The sequence below is a fragment of the Micrasema longulum genome, unplaced genomic scaffold, assembly GCF_059751315.1.
Source record: "Micrasema longulum isolate JH-2025_06_02 unplaced genomic scaffold, ASM5975131v1 h1tg001159l, whole genome shotgun sequence".
Lineage (NCBI taxonomy): Eukaryota > Metazoa > Arthropoda > Insecta > Trichoptera > Brachycentridae > Micrasema > Micrasema longulum.
This window is the reverse complement of record NW_028278346.1, coordinates 287,522-308,817: the sequence shown is the minus strand read 5'-3', so window position 1 is coordinate 308,817 and position 21,296 is coordinate 287,522. Positions and strand designations below refer to the sequence as shown.

At 31.5% G+C, this 21,296-nt stretch overlaps 1 protein-coding gene across 1 annotated transcript in view; it reads right to left on the bottom strand.

The window, feature by feature from the left end:
* Npc2b (Niemann-Pick type C-2b) overlaps nt 1-6,115 on the bottom strand; it is a 54,543-nt gene extending 48,428 nt beyond the window's left edge. Inside the window, exon 1 of the mRNA XM_088233859.1 lies at nt 5,915-6,115. Coding sequence (XP_088089985.1) covers nt 5,915-6,005 — 91 coding nt within the window. The 5' untranslated portion in view covers nt 6,006-6,115. The remainder of the gene's footprint in view (nt 1-5,914) is intronic.
* Nucleotides 6,116-21,296: the final 15,181 nt, after the last annotated feature.

Sequence of the window (21,296 nt, the reverse complement as noted above, 5' to 3'; positions counted from 1 at the left end):
AGATTTTTAGAAAATAGAACCATATTATCCGCAAAAACCGTGTTCAGCAATCGAATCGGTTTATTAATGGGTGAATTCTAACTTGCATTTTGTACGGCTTCTGGGTGCGAAAAACAGTTTCATTAATAATAATTTTAAAATTAAAAAAAACACTAAATTGCCCAATTCCTAGATAGTTAACCACAATTATTAACTACACGGAAGATCCACAAATCTTAAAAAAAAGAACTAAAAATTTATACTTAGTATCTGGTACAATTATTATGAAATGTTAATTATTTAATTAGTTAATTATTAAGTATGTAAAAAAAATATGTTTAAAAAATTGTATCCCACCGAAAAGTCGAAATATATATAAAATTGCATAATGATATGTAGTGTATTATATTAAAAATTGTAATTTACAAATTGAAATTTACAATACACTCTTATTAAAATTGCTTAAAATGCCCAAAAGATATTCGTCTGTGATGTCCTTCTACCTAAAATACGACATTTGCAAGGCAACAAAACGCTGATCCACTTTAAAAAAAAAAAATATTCCACTTTCAAAAATTAAGATTTACAATGTGGCGATATTACGCTGACGCTGCACTAAAAAATAATGAACGGACTTAAATTACACCTAATTTATAATCTTCTATTTACAATCCGATTTACAGTCCTCTATTTAGCACAACTGCGTGCTTCTCTGCGTGAATTTAAATAAATCCATATATCACGCCGACCAGCAAGTTCAAGTCTAAAAATAAAATAAATTCTTGAAAGTTAAGGTTAACAGGAAAATATTTCCTGCAGAAAACATCTTTGTACAGAGTGGCAAAGTATATTTCCCTTAGTTCGTAATAACTCAAAGTCACCGTATTTTCTTTATATTATCTTACATAGCTATATATGAACTTTTTTTTTTCCTGGGTTTGATTCCTGGGTTTGATTCCTGGGAGGGTCAATATGAGATATTTGTTTAGAACAGTGGGGGGACAATTTGAACAAGTTATTATCTTGCCATAGACCACCAACTGTTAGGCGGTGATCAGAGGCGTGTGGTAAGGTTATCGATCAGGGAAACAGTCACTTGGTAATAGGTACATAGGTAAAATATGTACCTACTGCCGACACAGTAATTCGAGTTGAAATAAAATAAAAAGCAATTTTATTTTATTTATTTCGAATACAAACAGATATACAGGTTAAATCAATATTTTAAAAAAACTATATAAAATGTGCCATCCAATTATATGTATTCACTGAATAATACTGTAATAAAGCAACGACGCCGACGGCTTAAAGTTTGGATTATCTATTTAATAAATATACTATATATTTAAATAAGAGAAATATTGACAAAACAAGAAGATAGTGGAAAGGAAAAGAAGAAAAATGATAAGGAGTGGTGAGAAAGATGATTGACGGAAAGTAGGAGTGGAAAATTGCACTTGATTTAATAATTAAGAGCAAGAAAAGAGACACGTCTATTCTCAACAGAGACAACAACAATTCTGAATCAAGCCTATTAGTTCTATTCTGTACATATTGTATGGAGTGTTAAACATATCAAGACTATTAAAATTCTTGTTATTATATGCCATAATTTCAGTATAAAAATGTTATATTTCATAGATAAATACCTCGGGATCAACCGATTCAAGTGCTAAATTTGTTTTAAAACCGTCACAATATAACAAAAATAAACGTAGATTGGTTTGTTAGAATTGCTTCCACAGACATACTAAAGGTCTCAGTTTGCGCATGTGTTGACTTATGAATTCAGTACTGGGCGACCGCCGTAAAGGTACCAAAAGACTTACGCAGTTCCATAATATACAAGAATTAAATAGAGCGCAAGTATATTTTAATTCAGTCCACCTATAAATGCGCAGTCGAAAGGTTGCGTGTAGGCTTTCCGTAATTTTTAGAAGTTAATAATGAATAAATATTGAACCCATCTCAGATCGCTGCGATTAACAACGAACAAATAAAAAAAAAATATTCGTGTAGTTTAGCTGGTGTCATAGAATAAAATAAAAATTAGATACAGCATTTTAGAGGTCAAATTTTCAGGGAAGCATTGGTTCTATCCAATCTATGGACTAACAGGCGGTTATATAAATTAGGATAAGGTCGATTTCTAAGATTTTTCTGTCAATAAAACACTAAAATTTTATTTTGGGCCAAAATTATTTTAATATTTTCGAAAGCTTTACATAAATTATATTCTTTGCGATTTTTGTGACTGCGCATTCTATTTACCAACTGCTGAATCCTTGGTTCAGTACTGCTCGAAGCCAGATGCATGTCAGCACTGGCATCCAAACGATTTCTTTGTTATTTTTAATTATTGAAAGTGCTAAGAATCCCTACTCGCACAAGCATGTGATTAAAAATAGAGCTAGGTAACGCAAAGCAATTTCTCGAATTTTAGGGAAAGAAATTCCCTTTTGGCTCCCGAAATCTTCAAGTTTAATTCCTATCTCGAATGTTTCCTACTTATCTATACTATATATAATCGACGGTGCATTATGAGGAAGTGGTGCGGCAAATTCTTTATGAAAATGTTTTATTTCGTGCGGTAAAAAGTAGAGCATTTAATTGTATGGCAAAGTGTCTCGAAAATGCATAAAAAATAATAAAAAATATTTTTTTCAAACCAAATACTTTGAACGACATCACTAGTTCTCCAAAATCAACCAATGATAGAGCTAGCGAAAGATTTCCTGTTACCGGGAAGCCAATTCACCAATCAGCAGAACTCACCCAAGAGAACTCGTGACGTTGCACGAGAAGTAATTTCAAAATCGTAAAACTTTAAATAATCATTGCGCTGATAATACGATAAGCATAAATATTTAAAAAATATTTAGATGTATTTTGATTGTCTGTTAACAAATATGTATATTTTTAAAGCCAATAAACTTCTTCAATTATAACAACAGTTGTGGTGTTATCTTGATTGTCAAATAAGTTTTAATAAGATGAATAAACTTAAGCGATGGTATCAGTCGATTAAATAAACCGTGAAAAAAATATGCATTTTCGTTCGAAGATCGATTCGATTACAAACGCTGCGAGTATCTTCATCGGTACATATCGAGACGGAATAAATTAAAGCCGATATTTAAGTACGAAATGTGTATATTTGTATGAAAATTCAAAGTTTCTTCGTCGGCAAGCTGTAATTGAAGATATTTAGAAAAAAAATTGTAAACATATTCTATATTTAATACAGAAAACCTAATTTTACTTTGAAGAAAATCCTTTTGATAAAAAAAAAATGTAGGTATATATTATACGCATGGTCAATATATTCTTATTCTGCACGATGGGGTCACAATTTCGTTTCGTAAGTTCGTTCGTTCGTCAATCAAAACCATATTTCGCTATCGTTTCCTCTCATACCATACGATACGAATGAATTTGCGAAACGAATTAGTTACAGCATAAGGCCACTGAGTAAGTTTGCTAAGGGAATAAATTGATTATAAATAGGATTGATGTTGCCTTCAATATTACACATGTACATCATTTTTAAATAAACTTAATAATGATGCTTAAAAATTTGCTAAAAGTGTATTAAGTATTGCTAATTGATTGATTATTATTTGATTGAATTATTTTATTTTTATTTTTATCCTGAAATTTAATTATTAAATTCTGTTCCTTAAAGGATAAACCACGGACTTCACATTGAACGAATCTTTCAATGAAAAATAATGATATTTTAATAGTAATAGTATATATTAAAAAAGCACATCTGGGCCTCAATTCTGAACGCCATCTTCATCTGTATATATCGAGACGGTATGCTTAACTTCTGTATTATCTGTATTTTCCACGGTATGTTCCACCTAATTTTCATCTCGACATCATATGATCGTAATCAACCAATGAATGACCCCGAAGATTTAGTCCGCGTTCTCTACTTCATTAGAATTTAAAATAGTTTTCATTTATATTTTGAATAGGCTTCTGTGATAAAAAGTTCCCACTTCAAAGCGATGATAAACTCCAATAAATCCCAATTCAAGCAAAAAATGCTCGCTTGAACATGATTTTTAAAAGACTTTTGACAATTCCCAAGACGGTATGCTTATTGATCGTCTGTATTTATCTACCGAGCGACTACAAAGCCGGTTCTATCTATATGTCGATACGTATTTTCACGAAGACAAGATTAAAAGAAATGGTAATATTTATTTTCCATACTTGCAATATTTCTTTCGAAATGTTGCCATTGCACCTTAAGGGGGGTAAGTCACGTGGTCTTACGCATGCGCTGCAATTACACGGAGTTTTCAAACTTCACCGCTAGTGGCGCTGTACTAACTGTCAAAATTTTATCCCACCTTAATGACATTTTAAAGACGACTAATTTCTCTTTTGTGTTTTAAATAGGCCTTTAAGAAAAAAGGCGCCAACCTCAAAACGATTAAAAATTTTAATAAATCGTAATTAAAGGAAAAATTGCTCGGTGGAACAAAATTGTTTGTCACTTTTAATGCGTAGATAAACGTATCGAGGGGTTCTAGACCTGTCGGTATAAACCGATGTACTTACATCAAAACTTGATGGTGGGGGGATCGATAGTGTATCTTAGTAGTTGGTAAGGAGACTTTTTTCTTCAACTATGACGTCATACTGAAGCTATGTCATTTCAGTGCGTAGATATCTGTACCGTGATGTACACGCTTCCCCTTGTTTCATATCGATGTACCTACCCTAAACTTGAAATTGGGGGTTCGGTAGTGTATCTTCGTAATCGCTAGAGAGAATTTATCTTCAACTATACCGTCAAGGTGAAGGTATGACGTCTTTATCTTCCCATCATAATCGAGGCCCTGGGACTATTGATGTTTTTTTGCATTGAAACAAGGTTCTTCAGATTTTTATTTCAACTTATAAAGGCATTTTTACAACGAAAATGGACTGTGTTTTACTCACGTATAAAATGGTTAAGTGCGATAATTTCTGTACTTTTAGCTTCAGAACGGCAAAAAGTGGACTCCCGTGTCAAGGTGCAGAATTTTAAATACATGATCTTAATTTTTCCAGTCATTTTTAAAAAACTTATTTGTATTATAGTCTTTGATACGGTAAATTTTGATTACGTATATTGTATATTGACGTGTGTCATTATATTTATAAATGTATTGATTTTAGTATAGAAGAGTCCAAACTTGGCACGGATATTTTTAACAAGCCGGGACATGAAAATTAATAATTGCGCCATAGTAAAAAATATAATAAATAAATTGTTTCCGGTCCACACATAGTTCTCGTCCTCCGAGCCTCCTCCTACTCCTTGGTGCCAAGTAGATTCGAGAATGGCTCGATGATTTGGGGGCACATGAACTGAAGTACTCTCTTATGATAGAGTGCGGGTATTATCCTTGGCTCTACCCGACCGAGTTTCTCCAGGGTATGCTTGGCTACAACAGTTTAGAGACTAGAAGGAATGTGTATTTGACTACACGTTTTTATCGATTGTTGCGCGGTATGATCGATAATTCTGAGATTATGATGAGCTTGGTTTGATGAGATTGGTTTGTATGATCTTGATAATTACCTAAGACAGCGTCAGCATAGATTGTTTCATATTCCGATGGTTATGCCTGTTGGCTATGCTGAAAAACATCGCTCTGGATATTGATCTGTTCCATGTATCCGAAGGGGTTCTCCGGAGCAGGATTCTCCTACTACTTTGACTTGTGTATCTTTCGTGTATTTTTTTTTCTTTTTTATAATATGTACGTTTGTAATGTATATGTTATATTAAAAATAAATTAATTGAAATGAATTGAATTAAAAAAAATAGTTATAAACTTCATTTGGTTTCGGCTAAGTTCCATTAGATCGAAAGAAAATCTTTGCGAGTACTCAATATAAAAATAGTAATACAAATGTATCAAATTCATACCTTGACAATCAGTAACTTCAGTGGTTCCGGATAGATTTAACAAGGACACCAGACAAAATCCCACAATCGCGAATACCGACATTTTATGCATTTTTATATTATTTCAAGACGATTTTCTTTAAATCTCTCGGGAAAGAAAGAATCGTTACTCGTGGAAGTATGGAAGGGCACTGTCTCCATGTCAACAGCAATATGTACTATAAATAACGTTTTTCCGACTATTAACGTCAATCGCTTTTGTTCAGAACAAATATATGTGTAATTAATACATGCCATAAAAAGGCTCATGACAAAAGTGGCCATCACAAATATTAATGAACATTTAACAAATATATTTTGAAACTGAGAAATTATGGCATACGCGTGCTATATTTTCTTTTTGTATTCCAATTTGATCAAATGCAATAGTTTCAATGTAACAGGACAATGAGACGCCATATTACATAATTATCATCATCATTTTCATTCCCTTTTCGCACATAATGGTGCATAGGGCACTGCATTGGTAAACCAATCGCAGCGTAACTTGATAATTTTTTGTTGCTTGAAAATAAGATGATCAGTTTTACGCTTTAGGTACCAGTCCATGGACTATGAAATATTCTGGTATGAAAACACCCTTTAAATCAATATTTCATATCAACCATCTCGGAAATCGAACCCAAGGCCTCTTGCTTGGTAGGCAAACGCGCTGACCATTTCACCACTAGGCTGATAACATTGAAATATATTGACAGATTAAGAACAAATCAATGTACTCGTACATTGTTCAGAAGATTATTTTGTTGATCTTGACTTTGGCTTTTTAAAAAAAAAACCTTTTTTGATGTAAATTCAAACTCTTTTAATTCTTTATACATTCAGGCATCTCTTCATACATTTTCAATCGTTTATACATAATGGGAATTTTTTTTAAAAATGTGATTCTGTTTTTTTTTTTTTTAATGACGGTCTTATTCTATCCTTATTTCTGGTAATATACTTATAAAAAAAAATTAATACCATCTTATTGATAAAATGTCTGGGCATTTGATTGTTTAAAAATTTAAATATAAAAACAAGCATATTATAGATCCGTCTCTTTTTTATTGCTATGGATAGCTTAACGCATTTTAAAAAGTTTTGTAATCATTTCGACGAATTGATAATGTCCAATCAATTTAATCCCAGTCAGTGAAGAATTCCCTTCCCTCTTTTCATTAATCCAATGAAGTACATATTGTGTACTTCTAGATTACCTTCTTTCAGCTCAAAGATGCTAAGGGTACCAGATTACAGAGAGCTTCCTCGGGCAGCTTTTCTTGTTTGGCAACGAGCAATTTTTTCCAATGTGGGCACCGCCAACGTGTTGGTCCGAACATTGTAGCTATGATATGTTTCATCATCATTTCCTTTTTGCACCTAATGGTGCATAGGGCACTGTATTTGTCACCAATCGCAGTGTATTCTTATAATTTTTGTTACATGAAGGAAAAATTATCAATTTTACGCTTTAGGCTATATGATATTTTTTTGCATAAAATATTTGACAAACCAATTTATTCAAAGTCTAATAACCCTTTCTATTAATATAGAATGGGCCAATATCAAATATCACCTCCAACTTCACTTATACCGATATGAGTAAAATATATTGAACCTAGAAGTCCAGGAAATCCTCTCATATCAAAGAAGTCGGATATAACTACAACTTGTTCTGGGCACTAGGATCACTATAATATACTCCGGGGTTTTTCATGCCAAATGATGTAGCCACGTTTCTACATCCTACTCTTGTAATGGTTTGGTGACTAAATTCGTGTATAACTGAGTCGTCTTGAATCTGGAAGATTTCAAATGTCAATATATATAGGATGTTCTTTAAACCCTGTCACATCCGAAACCACGATGATCAGTATGAGCAAGATGACATATTGGACATTAAAAAAAATTTTTAGAACGAATAAAATTAACAAAAATAAAATATTTAAAATAACAAATGGTTGCTTACTTCTGCAATGGAGAAGTGAGGAGAGGCGAGGGGGGAGTCTGATACACCGTCAAAAACATGGCAACGCCCCCCACGCTTCTCCCGCAGAAGTAAGCAACCATTTGTTTTTTTTAATATTTTTAATTTGCGTTCTAAATATTTTATTAAATATGCTAATATGTCTTCTTGCCCATACTGATCATCATGGTTTCGGATGTGACAGGGTTTAAAGAACACCCTGTATAGGCATTAAACATTTACGTTTTTAAAATGGTCAAATGAATTGACATAAACGATACCTCCATATTGCCAAAAGTTTTATTCATTGCAGAATTACTATCCCAGTACCGAATAGCAGCTAGGAGTTCTACTGGTATTTTCTCATAGCGTTTGTGTCCTCTCAAATCGAGTTTTATTACAGTAAATTACTATTTACTACAGCGCACGGTGGTCCCGCGTTCATAGAGGGGCGGTCGTAGCCTTTTGCTGTTGTAATAAACATTCAAAGCATATGCTACTGTATTTGAAAAAATTACTTTTTCATAAGAATGACTAATTTCAGAAAAAAACAACTCATTTTTATTGAAATATATAATTTATTAGTTAAATAAAATAGTAAAAAAATGTAAAACAATGATGATTAGTAAAAACAAAATTTTATAATGTCTTTATATCGGTTTATTTAGTAGGTACACAAAAATTACATTTTGACACAAAAATACAAAGTGAAAGAGTACAAATATAAAACTAAACGTACAAAAAAATAACTGTTTGTTAAAAATCTAGTGTAGGTGTTGTCATTTTACATAAATAAAAATGTCAGCACTTAATATTTACGAAACTCTTTATTTTCAAAGAAAAATATTAAAAACTATTAGTTGCACTTGAAAAAAAATTAAACACATAACAAACTCTTTTGACAAAATAGACTTCTTCTTACGAGGCAAATTCCTAAGGCTTGAAATTAAGGGATCTGAAGTAAGAAGAAGGCTATGTAAGAGATCGGTATTAGATAAAGTTCGTGACATTTTTCGTGTGTTATCGCGCCTATAAAGTTTAATATTTTTGTTGCCTGATGCCACTGCTTCCTCAGATAACTCTCTAATAGACAATAATGCATGCTCAATCACCTCAGACCTATGAATAGGTATTTTATGGACATAAGATGGCAAGTAGTACCATGGATATTCCTGAACTATTTGTTGAGCAGTTTGTAACGTGTAATCCCTATACTTAACTTTATTTATATTATATCCTGATGACAAACATTGCAGCAAATGGCAGATCAGATCCCTTTCTAGGCCGTAATTATATAACAAGTCAGAGCACTTAATACTTTCTAAAACTTCCTTTTGAGATTCACGTATACGGTTTGTGGTGTGATCTAACAAAGATTGCAATTTTATTTCGGCAGACATTTTGTGATTTTTTTTTCGATATATACACCACTTTTTTGCATTTAATACATTCCGGTAAGATGGAAGAGTATAAGCAGCTCTTTTGAAATGCACAAATTGTTTTATTAATAAATTCTGATGTTTAGTAAACTTTGCTTATACAATGAGAGATACTACTTCGTCAGTACTGACTTGTAAAAAAGATGTATTAGATTGATCGGAGTACTTTAATAAAGTATTTACGGCAGAATCGTCTACTTTTGATAAAATTGCTAACCTTCTACATTTTGATCGTTTGCTACAGACCGCGAAATTCTTCATGTGTCGATCATTTAAAAACGGCATCTCTTGTAGCTGCTCCTGGACTTCCTATACGTTGCGTGGATCCCAAAAGGTAGCATTTTTCTGTCACATTCTACCAATCAAATATTTACCGACCATTTTTGGCATCCAATACTTGTTTTTTTTTTTTAATATGTAATCAATAGGATTTTTAAAGATATTTGTGTCGATATTTTCGACATCGGGTATTTGTTTGGCAAACACATGTAAAGTATGGCGTTTTTTTCCACATTACTTCCATTTTTAGCTAGCCAAATGTCAAACAAATGCATTTGCGCAAATAAACACTTGTAAAGAGATCCAAAAAAAAAAAAACATAAAAGTCAGGCATGTAATTTTCCCTTAATTTGTACGGAGTGTACGGCTCATACTAAACCCCGGAGCAGAGTTGTGCAGACAAATATATATATATCATAAAAACAATGTTCTTGTGAACATTATGTAGTAAATAAAGTTGGGGACAGAGCGGAGTAAAATAGTTAAAAGTTTATGGAAACAAAAATAAAATTTTTGATTTAAACAAAATTTGTGCATTATGTAGCAGGGGCACTATTCAAAAACTACTATTCACTTACGCTTCAAAGTATATAAAAATAATCAAACATACTTTCAACTTGAATTTCCATTACAAAAAAACACACATCAATGACTAATTCTGAGAAATATAGAACAGTTAACACGGTGGCTAATAAGCGCACTGATTACAGTAATTAGCATTTCCTTGGATGAACTCACTTTCAATGCTAAAATACAGATGAACCCTTTAGAAATCCTAAGTAGTTTTTATACTATCAGTAAATTTGGCTTTAAGTCACTAATTACCAGCAGTGACACATCATAATTTGGACATGAATATTGGAAGCCTGTGACCTACGGCGGGACCACCGTGCAGCGCCTCATATTTTCTTTCGAAAAACAGTATTTCTCCTTGAATTCATTGTCTTAATAATCTTAAAAAGAGCCGACTCTTTTTTTAATACTATTTTCGTGTACGAGTGTACAACCTCACAAAAACAACTGTAATAAAATAATCTTTTTGACATTTATCTAAGATGTAGGACTAATTACATTACCTAAATGTAACAAATGATTGGAGATACACTGCATTTACTTTTCGAATACAGTGCCCTATGCACAGTTGATGTAGATAAGGGCTTGATGGTGATGAATCTATCTTATCCGCCTATGTATGACTCATCAAAAAATGATTTTTAGAACAATTGAATATACTTTTTACGAAATAATTAAATGTATTGATTTATAATTTTGATTATGTACCTTTTGCTATGAGCCTCATAATTTCCCAACGCAACGCGAAAAGACGTCACAAAACATGAAAATATTATATGCATAATTTGCTTGTACTTTATGTGTTTTGTTTTCTTGGAAAAAAAAGAAGTTAAATAAATAAGACGCTTCTTGTTCGGGGGTTCCGAGTTTGATTGTGAATGAGATGAGATTGTTGTAATGAAATAATATTATATCTCCTCAAGCCTGTGTATTATTTGCTATTATAACGCCAATTCTAATTTAAATGATCTCGCATTGAGCGGAAATGTAGGTATTAGATTAGAAGGAAAAATTAATATGATTTATTTTATTTTATTACATATACAAAATAACAATCACAAAAAATAATAACTAATAAAAAAATATTGTAAAGAACAAATTTTAATATTTTTTTGTGCTAAAGAATTCAGTCCCATCGGGTCTCATGTAATCGGCCCTGCGAGCCTCAGGTTTCGGCCCTCCGCGCCTAGATCGATTAATATCTCGGCTACCTAGAAGTGTCGTCCCGTTGGAACTCACTTTTTTTTGTTAATCAGAGTAATCTAAATATAAAAAAGTGTAATCTCTCCCTCAAAATAATGCAACAAAAACCACACAAAATTTACAGAAATATTTCATAGCTATGTTAAAATATTGGTTAGTAATCAATTAAAATTTAAAAGAAAAGAAATGATGATTTAAAAAGATGACAGTTAGCTGTAACTAACTTTTTAAAAATTCTAATAAATCATAATTAAAGGAAAAATTGCTCTGTGGAACAAAATTTTTGGCACTTTTAATGCGTAGATCGAGGGGTTCTAGACCCGTCGGTATAAACCGATGTACTTACATCAAAACTTGATGAAACCCTTTATAGGACAGTTATTTTGGTTTATTTACGCCTTGCAAACCTAAAAACACATGTTTTTTTAAAAATAATAAATCTATTGCATTTGAAAAAGCTGAGTAAAAGACTGATCCATCTGATACTCTTATGAAATAAGACTTATTATAAATACGAAATATTTCAAAATAAACACCTAAATTCTGATAGTATGTACCACATCGTTCTGGGTGTCCTATAAAGAGTTAATCTTTCTCGGATGCACTTATTCGTTATCCGTAATACAAATCAAATGTAATATTCATGAACTTTGGTATTTGAAAGTTATCCAAAATAATAAAAAAAAATAACATATGTTACGAGTATTAAAAATAAAACTGAATTATTTTCGCAATGTAATAATAATGAAATTTAAGGGAATCTATAAATATGTTCTTCGAGTTAGTGAAATTTCATCAAAATCATTATACATTTAAAGGGTTTGAAGAATATTCTCACGGCTTTAAAAAAATTATAATTTAAGGGTAAATATTTTTGTGATAATATTAAAAATTTATCGTTTAGAATATATTTCTCCAGTCTGGTCGCCCGATTATAGTGTACATTCTGATTCACTCTGGCGCTTCCAGAAGAAATTTCTTAAATATATTAATGTTAAACCATATATTCCAGCTGCTTTGTTTAATTATAATCAATTGTTATATTCAGCAAATCTTTTCAAACTTTCCGATAGAAGAATCCTAACTGACCTAATATTACTTTGTAAAGTGATCAATTCATTCGTTGACTGTCCAGATTTGCTGGAGTTGGTGTGTTTCCGTGTACCTGGTCGACATACCCGCCACAGATCTCCTTTTTGTTCTGCAAGTTCTAGGACCAACTATCACATGCACTCGCCTATCCCTAGGCTCCACAGATTTGGTAATCAGTATGAGGACAAGGCTGATATATTTGGTACTGGACTTGAAAGTTATAAAACAAGTCTGATTTCTTTTTTTCTCTCGCAATATAATTCTTAAACTTTTTTGTATATTTAATAATGTTTTCCTTTTTTGCTTTTTCATATTTATGTATTTATTTCTTTAATATTTTTGGTTGCTTATGTGTATTTACCTACTTGTTACTATTGTTATAGTTATGCATTTTTATCATTTTTTGTTTTATATATGTTTTTTTTTTCATACTTCTGTTCAATATATGTTAAAGGCAATTTATGCCGTTTATGTAAAAATAAATAAAATATGATGTATGTATATTCTCGTGGCTCATTTTGAAAAAAAACATTTTAAAGGTAAATATTTATGTGACATCCTGTTTTCTTATCGTCGCGGGTGGATTTTTGTGAATTTTAAATAACAAACATAATAAATTAATATACAAATAAACAAAATATAATGCATGAATTTTTAATCATTCGCGTCTGTGACTTTATACTGACATTATAATTTATTTTACAATACGCATATTAATTTTTAATAACATATTTATCATACAGATGTGATTTTTTCGACAAGATACAGAATTTTCATATAAATGAAAGTTTTTTTCAATTTTTGCATGAGAAATTTTTGTCGTGTTATTTTCCTGCTATGTTTTACATAAATATTATCATTTTTAAAATTTGTACAATGATCATAATTATAATTTGTCATGTATTACCAGGGCCCCGATTACAGTGGGAAGTTAACATTTATCTTCAATTTATTAAGTTATTATTTATTACAAGTAAAATTAAGTTTTCTGTATGAAAAGCAGAATACCAATACAATTTTGTTACCGATGAAGATACTTCAAATGTTCATGCAAATATACTAATTTTCGTACACAAATATAAGTTTTTCTTTATAGACAGTCGAAGATAACCTTGTTATCTTCCTATTGCAATTCTGGGCCCTGGGAACAATAACAAACGCTATCTTCATCGTTGTATACCGAGACGGTAGACTTAACTTCTGTACTATATATATCTTCCGTATACCTACCGCCTTTCATCTCTGAGCATATGATCGAATTGAAGCAATAAGTAACGCCGAAAATTTACTCCGCGTTCCATAGTTCTCATTCATATGTTAAATAGGCGACTGTGATAAAAAGTGGCCACTTCAAAGCTATTGTAAATTAAAATAAATCCCAATTAAAGCAAAAAACGCTCGCTTGAACATTATTTTTATATGACTTTTGACAATTACTAAGACGGTATATTATGTACTTAACTTTCGTCTGTATTTATCTATTGACGTATTGCAAAGCCGGCTCTTTTGACTTCTCGGTACGTACACTCAGGTAAATATATAATAACTAAATTTGCTTTGATGGTGGCAATGTTTTTTACGGCTAGATTCAACTATATATTAGTAAGACAGCATTTCGCCACTTTATCTTTGCATCTCTAGCCGTTCAGATTCAAAACTGACAGTTGTGTCAGAAGTAAATTCGACTTCAAAATTTACTTATTTCTCTTTCGGCTTTTAAGAAAAGAACTGGCCACCTCTGAACGATAATTAAAAAAAAAATAAAATAATAAAGCAAAAATTAATCGCTGAAACAACATTTTTGTCACTTTTAATAAGTAGATATGTGTACCGTGGCGTACTAGACCCATCGGTACATACCGATGTACCTATCTTAAAACGTCGATAGTGTATCTTCGTAATCGCTCGGGAAAATTTATCTTCAAGTATGACGTCATGACGAAGGTATGCCATTTTAGTGCGTAGATATATGCACCGTGGCATACGCGTCCCCTTGGTACATATCGATGTACCTACCCAAAATTTAAAGGAAGGGGATCGTAGTGTATCTTCGTAAACACTCGGGAGAATTTATCTTTAACTATACCGTCATGGTGAAGGCATAACCTTCTTTAACTTATCATTGTAATCGCGGTCCTGGGTCCAGTTACAATGGGAAGTTAACATTTATCTTGAATTTTATGTACAAAGTAAAATTAAGTTTTCTGTATGAAAAGCAGAATATTCATATATTTTTTTCTTCTAAACGTGTTCAATTATAGGTTTCCGACGAAGATACTTTAAATGTTCGTGCAAATATATTCATGTTCGTACACAAATATCGGTTTTTCTTTATAGACAGTCGAAGATAACTCTGTTGACTTCACATTGTAATCGGGGCCCTGGTACCTTCAGTAAACAATATATTCCGTGAATAATATTTAAATATATTATTGTAAGCCTCATATAATATATGAGTCCTACAATAAAATGTTATATGTAAGTAATGCTTTTATTTATTATAATAAAAATTACCATTTTATGGATTGCAAATGGCAAAAGTATTCACAAATGTTAATGTATTTTTTCGCTAATAAATTATTAACCTTAATGTTTTTAGGCGAATGATGAAACAGTCCGATAAATTGTGTTTTTCAAAGTGTAATTTTTTTATGTCGTTGACAAAAAGAGTAATGTTTTTAATGATAAATTTTAATAAAAATGGAGATTTGAAGAAGTATGTACTTCTTATTCGTCATTAGCTTAGCTTGTCTAGAACATACCGTACACCGCATCTGAGGACATAAGTCTCCTTGGCGGTGCCCACATACACGGAAAAGTTGCTCGTTGCTGAACGAGAAAAGGTGCCCGAAGGAGCTCTCTGTAATCTGCTAGCCTTAGCAGCTTTGTGCTGAAAGAAGGTAATCCAGAAGTACATAATATGCATTTCATTGGATTGAGAAAAGAGGGAAGTTAATTCTTCACTGACTGGGATTAAACTGATTAGACATGATCAATTAGTCGAAATGCTTACACAACTTTTTAAAAGCGTAGAAATTATTTTTGGAAGCCGCCAGATTTGTATATCTGACAGGACCTATAACAGGGCCACGGATAGAAGCAAGAAGCTCCATTCGGTAATCATAGAGAGCGGTACAAGACCACAGAATGTGTTCAGAAGATTGATTGGGATATCCGCAGCAGTACGAAGGGAAATCAACAATATTGAAAACAAATAATTTCACATTCAATTTACCATGACCTAATAAAATCTTTTAATATCCGATTGAGACATTCCTTCAGTTGGGAGTAGACTGACGCCACCAATAACAGAGGAACGCTTTCTTTTTAAGTGAAAATTGGCGGATCGTCGCTGGACCTCCAGATCCAAAAGGCACAAGCCCGTTAGAACCAGGAGTGCATCCGTTGAGCATGCCCTATATGCTCTAGCAACAGCCAGGAGAGGTTGGCTTTGTCCGCTTAAAGTTATTCGCTTGAAATATTGCAACTCACATCGGTGTGTCCAACAGCCAGCTACATAGCATACGATGCGTAGGAAAATGGATTTATAATAGAACGAATTTGAAGCTCGAATTAATATACCTAGGAATTTGAGTCTATATTGTTCCTTTCTGGTTGTGTTTTTTTTTTTTTTAAAGAGTATTTGTGTTCTTACGGTATACCCAAATATATAATTTTGAAGGCCATTTTTAACGAGTTTAAATGACTCACTATTAGAAAATGGGAAGCGAGTTGGGGTAGAGTGGAATTCGAACCTCGGACCTTTGAGTCGTGAGTCCGAGACACTAACCACAGGACCACAACCTGATTATATTTTATTTTATGTTTATTATAATTAGTGAATTCATGTTACTTGTTTTTGGCCGATGTTTTCATGTAAAGGTAAAGGAAAAAAAATATATTTAAATGAATTATTTTTAGATTTGGAATTTAATTATAAACAAGTATCTAGGTTCCAACTATTTTAGGTATGCATAAAAGATTCGAAGTGCAGTTATCTTTTTCGCACAGCATCGGGGAGGCATTTTCAAGACAGTGACAGGAAAACAATGTTCAAATACCTTTTTATCAAAACTCCTTGTCACCGCATATCCTCACAATTTATGTAATCCGAAACACAAATATAATCATGTATGTGTACATATTATGTAATTTTAACTAAATACAATAATTTCAATCAAACTTCCGACTATATTAATTAAATATATATTTTCCAGTATGTCCTCAAACCTAGCAATAGCAAAGCATGGCCGGGTTCAGCTTATTTTTAAATAAAATCAAAAAATGAACTTAAATATTTTCAACAAATATTTTTTTAAGGAGCTCCATTAGTTCAGGAACATGTTATTTTATTAAAGGTTACATTATTATTTTATTATTTATAAATTATTATTAATAAATTTCATAAAAAGTACATGTTTTTGTAAAATTCTAAACATATCTACTTTTACACATCTAGTAAATGTTATCAATGTAACTCTTCAAAAAAAGAGACTAACTCTTGTGCTTACACTGTTTTAGTTGTTTATTTATAGGAGTTTATATAATTTCAAATACGAGTACATGAGAAAGAAAAATAAAAATATAAACATAGGATATGTAAAGAAAAAACATAAAACAATAATACATTCATACTAATTAAAATTTAATGTTGTTTTTACACGTGTTCAAAAAATTTCTTATATATTATTTTTAATAGTTTTTAGTTCATTGGAAAGATTATTATATTTTTTTACACTTTTGAAGACCAAGCTATTTTGACCATGACTAACTTTATAACTTAAAAATTTAAACATAAAGCTCCATAGCACGGGCAGTATGCGGAGTACAATTTTAATCACAACGATATTTTGCGTGAGTTACATGACCATCCAAAGCAGCAGCACATGATTGGTGAGCGAAGCACCAAAAAATTAGCTAAACTAATTGAACTTGGTCAGAAACGTCTCACTAGTCATCCATCTGCGACAACTATACTCTGCTGTGGTTTTAGAGAACACGGGTTCAAAATAACCAACGACTACGCGTGACGCTCCCATGTGGTCTGTGGTACGTTGTACAATTGTGCTTCTTTTCTGAACCCTGCTGCTCTGCTTAAAACTGTACTCTTTTACGCTTTCCATAGATGAGTCACTTCTGATGGATTTTCCGATGATCTATGGATAGTACGCCATATTAATACCTAAAAACAAATAGGTACAATCGCTTAATTAATAAATTAAGTAACGTGTACGAGGCGTGGTGGGATACCCCATTACGGGCATCATGAGGTACCCCAACTATTTGGTGTAATTCTAACCTTTTATATATTTTATTCACTCTCAAAAAATTCTATGAAACCCAGCGTAAAAGATTTATTAATTTTAGAAAAAGGCCACGTACACTTTCTCCTCTGGTTGTTTCCGTACTGAGCGTTGAATATCGGTCTAAAATGGACTGCTTGTGCAACACACAGCTAACATTTTAGAATTTTCCGTTATGCTCCGCGTCCCCATTATGTCCCCTCTTCCTCTATTTGCTAAACCTATGTAGTTCGTTTAAATAAAAATGTGTGTATTTCAATTGACATATTACAACAGAGATGAAGAACATTTTAGAGAAAGTAATATAGAAGTCTAGGCATCTACAGGGCTAATTACCTGTCATTGGCTGGCTTCCATATTACTTTCTCTCAAATGTTCTTCATCTTTGCTGTAATATGTTAATTTTAACAATTTCCTAGGGAGTTGAATCCAGTCCTTGTCAGTCCTTACAAAAATTTGGACAAACTCAAAATATTGTGTATTATAATGTTTGAATAAAAATAAAATAACTGTGTTTTTTATGTAACATTTTTTTTTTTAAAGTTAATAACCATCTGGTTTCGGCAAAACATTATGCCTTCGTCAGGGTTAATTACAACTTCAGAGTTTTTTTTAATTACTTTTGAATTAACTCTGAAGAAGGGGCGTAGTGTTTTGCCGAAACTGGTGTTTTTTCTTTAAACAAAGTGATACCTACATTTAAAAAAAATAAAAAAATTTAATCTCTCAAAAATATGTAATTATGGATATTAAATTTATGTTTTAAAAATTCAAACTTTTTACTTGAAGTTTAAAATGAAGTATTACAAAATAAATAATTAATTTCTACAAAATAATTGAATAATTGACGTCATATTTTTTATGGTTGTATCTCTCACTGCTAGTGACCGTGAATATGCCACTTATTGTAATAGCTTCCACGTTTGCATAATGCTAGCGAAACTTGTTCCGATTAATCTTCCAATTATAAGTTAAATTTATTTTACATATTATAATAGTAATATTGGTAGCCTCGAGCCGAATATCCAAATACCTGAACTAAGGAGACTTAAGACTTATGCGTGAGATCTGTTCCTTGTTATTATTGATAATTTTGTCATCTAAACTCTGTTCATTATTACAAGAATTTCCAAATAAACAAACCAGCCGAGCCCCGTGATATACGACGGAGAATAGCCAATTTCACATATATCATCTTCTCTAAACGGGACTAAACAAGAAAATTATAGTGGATTTTAATTTATTAGATTCGTTTTATACCTACATATTTAAATTTGATAGTATAACATCACCTTGTCAGATTTAAAATTTAAACTAAAAATGCATTATGTAACTTAGTAGACATTATAATAATAAGTATGTACATCTCCCTTCCCCTCCTTATCCACTCTTCAAGCATCCTTATCCTCATCCCGCCCAATTTACAATAACTTACTTTCTTAAAAAAAAAATTCTTTGATTATTGAAAAATATTTACGAGTACATGAAAGTAAAACTTTTAAATGTACAAACTTATATGCATTTATTTAATATGTAATATTTTTTTTACTAACTTTGTATACTTTGTGGAAATCTGTTATTAGTTCTGAGTTTATACACTATATCTGTTTTTTTTACTTAAATATGTATGTAGAACTGTTGATTTCCCATGTATGTAGAACTGTTGATTTCCCAAATAAAATAAATTAAATATTTAATAAAATAAATTTAAAAAATAAATAAAATAATATTTATATTTTTCGTGTTTTTTTATAAAACTTCAAAGTTAATCATTTTGGTAAAAACATCAACAAAAACGCCTTGGTTTATTATATTTGAAAAAAAAAAGGAAATAGCGTTCAATAAATATGAAAATAAAAATAAATATTTACCATTTTTAACAAGCGGTAAATATTTATTTTTATTTACTTTATTTGGTAAACAAACAGTACGTACACAAATATTGACAATTTCTTTGTATATTAGTGTAGAACACTCATGCACACACCAAAAAAATGTTTATAGTTAATACAATAATTTTAATTATGATAAATATAACAAATTTAAAAGATTAGAAATGAAATAAGTATTTGTGTAAAATAATAAAGTTGATTAAATATCTGCTTCTCTCAATATTTCTACGATTTTGACCTAAATTTACATACATTGTCATTTACATAAATAACTCACTTTTAGAAAATGGATATCAAGTTGGGGTAGAGTGGGGTTTGAACCTCTGATCCATGAGTCCCCAACACTAGCCGCGGGACCATAACCCGATTCAAATAGTATAGTAAAACTTAACAAAAGAGATTTTAATAATAATTTTATCAAAATCATTATTTAAATTTAGCGAGTACTCTCAGGTAAAAATCCTGCATAAGGAAATCGACCGAAGGTTAGTCGGTCTCATGGTGTACTGGTTATTGCGTTTGCCAGGCATTAAATAAATAAATAATTTTAAAACAATAAATATCGATCCACCGTATCGTATTTTATCATGCCGTGGTGTGAAATGGGCCAATCATGCGATATCACGCAGTGGGCTCGTGGTTTACACGTGAATAGCGGTCCAGTCTCAGTGAATGTACGGTAACACTTTCGCTTAGAAGGCAAAACGTGTTATTGTTTGTTTAACGTCACAATTATTATAGTAAATGCTTCCTGCGTTTTCTTGTATTAACTAGCCAAAAATAATCATAAAGCTATCCATTATATTATACAATTCGGCAGATTTTTACAGACGGAATCCAAACCGAGTCTGGTAGGTATTTAAGTAATAACTAGCATACAATTTTATGAAATAACATTATAAATTTAATGCAAAGCATGTAAAAGAAAATATTTCATGAAAGGTGATGATATATATTTTTATATTTAATAAATATTTGAATCAGAGTGTATGGCTACTAACAACTTCTTACTGTTGAAGGCTTTGATAAATCTCTGGAGTAACTTTGGATTACATTTTTGTAAGCTGTAAAATTAGGCCGTAATGTTTTGATTTATGACATTCGCCCTTTTAGACCCAAGCCACAGAAATATCTATTAAATTATTCTTTAAATCAGAAGCCCATCTGGTGTTGCTGTTTTACACAAATAATGCAAAAGGTCCATATTTTGTACGATTTCCTCCAGTATTAGCTTTCATTCGCAGATTCGGAGCGTATTGCTATCTTCATAATTTAATATCGCTAAGCTGGGGATATTGATGCAAAACAACAAATCGAAAAGTTTGAAAGTCGCAAAAATTTTCATGCGATATGTATTGACCCTTTTTATATATATTCACGCAGGTGTTCACTATTGAATGTCAGAATAATAATATTGTGTAAGCAAGATAATATTGATTATTTTCTGACCATATTTAAAAGTGAGTCAGGAGAATACTTTTTGATTCCCTTAAATTTAATATTTACGTTTTCGATATATGAATTTGTAAATGTATTAACATTAATAAAAATATACATTTTAACATTGCGAAAATGAGGAAGTATCCTGTATTCCCTTTTTAAAAAACTGTTGCA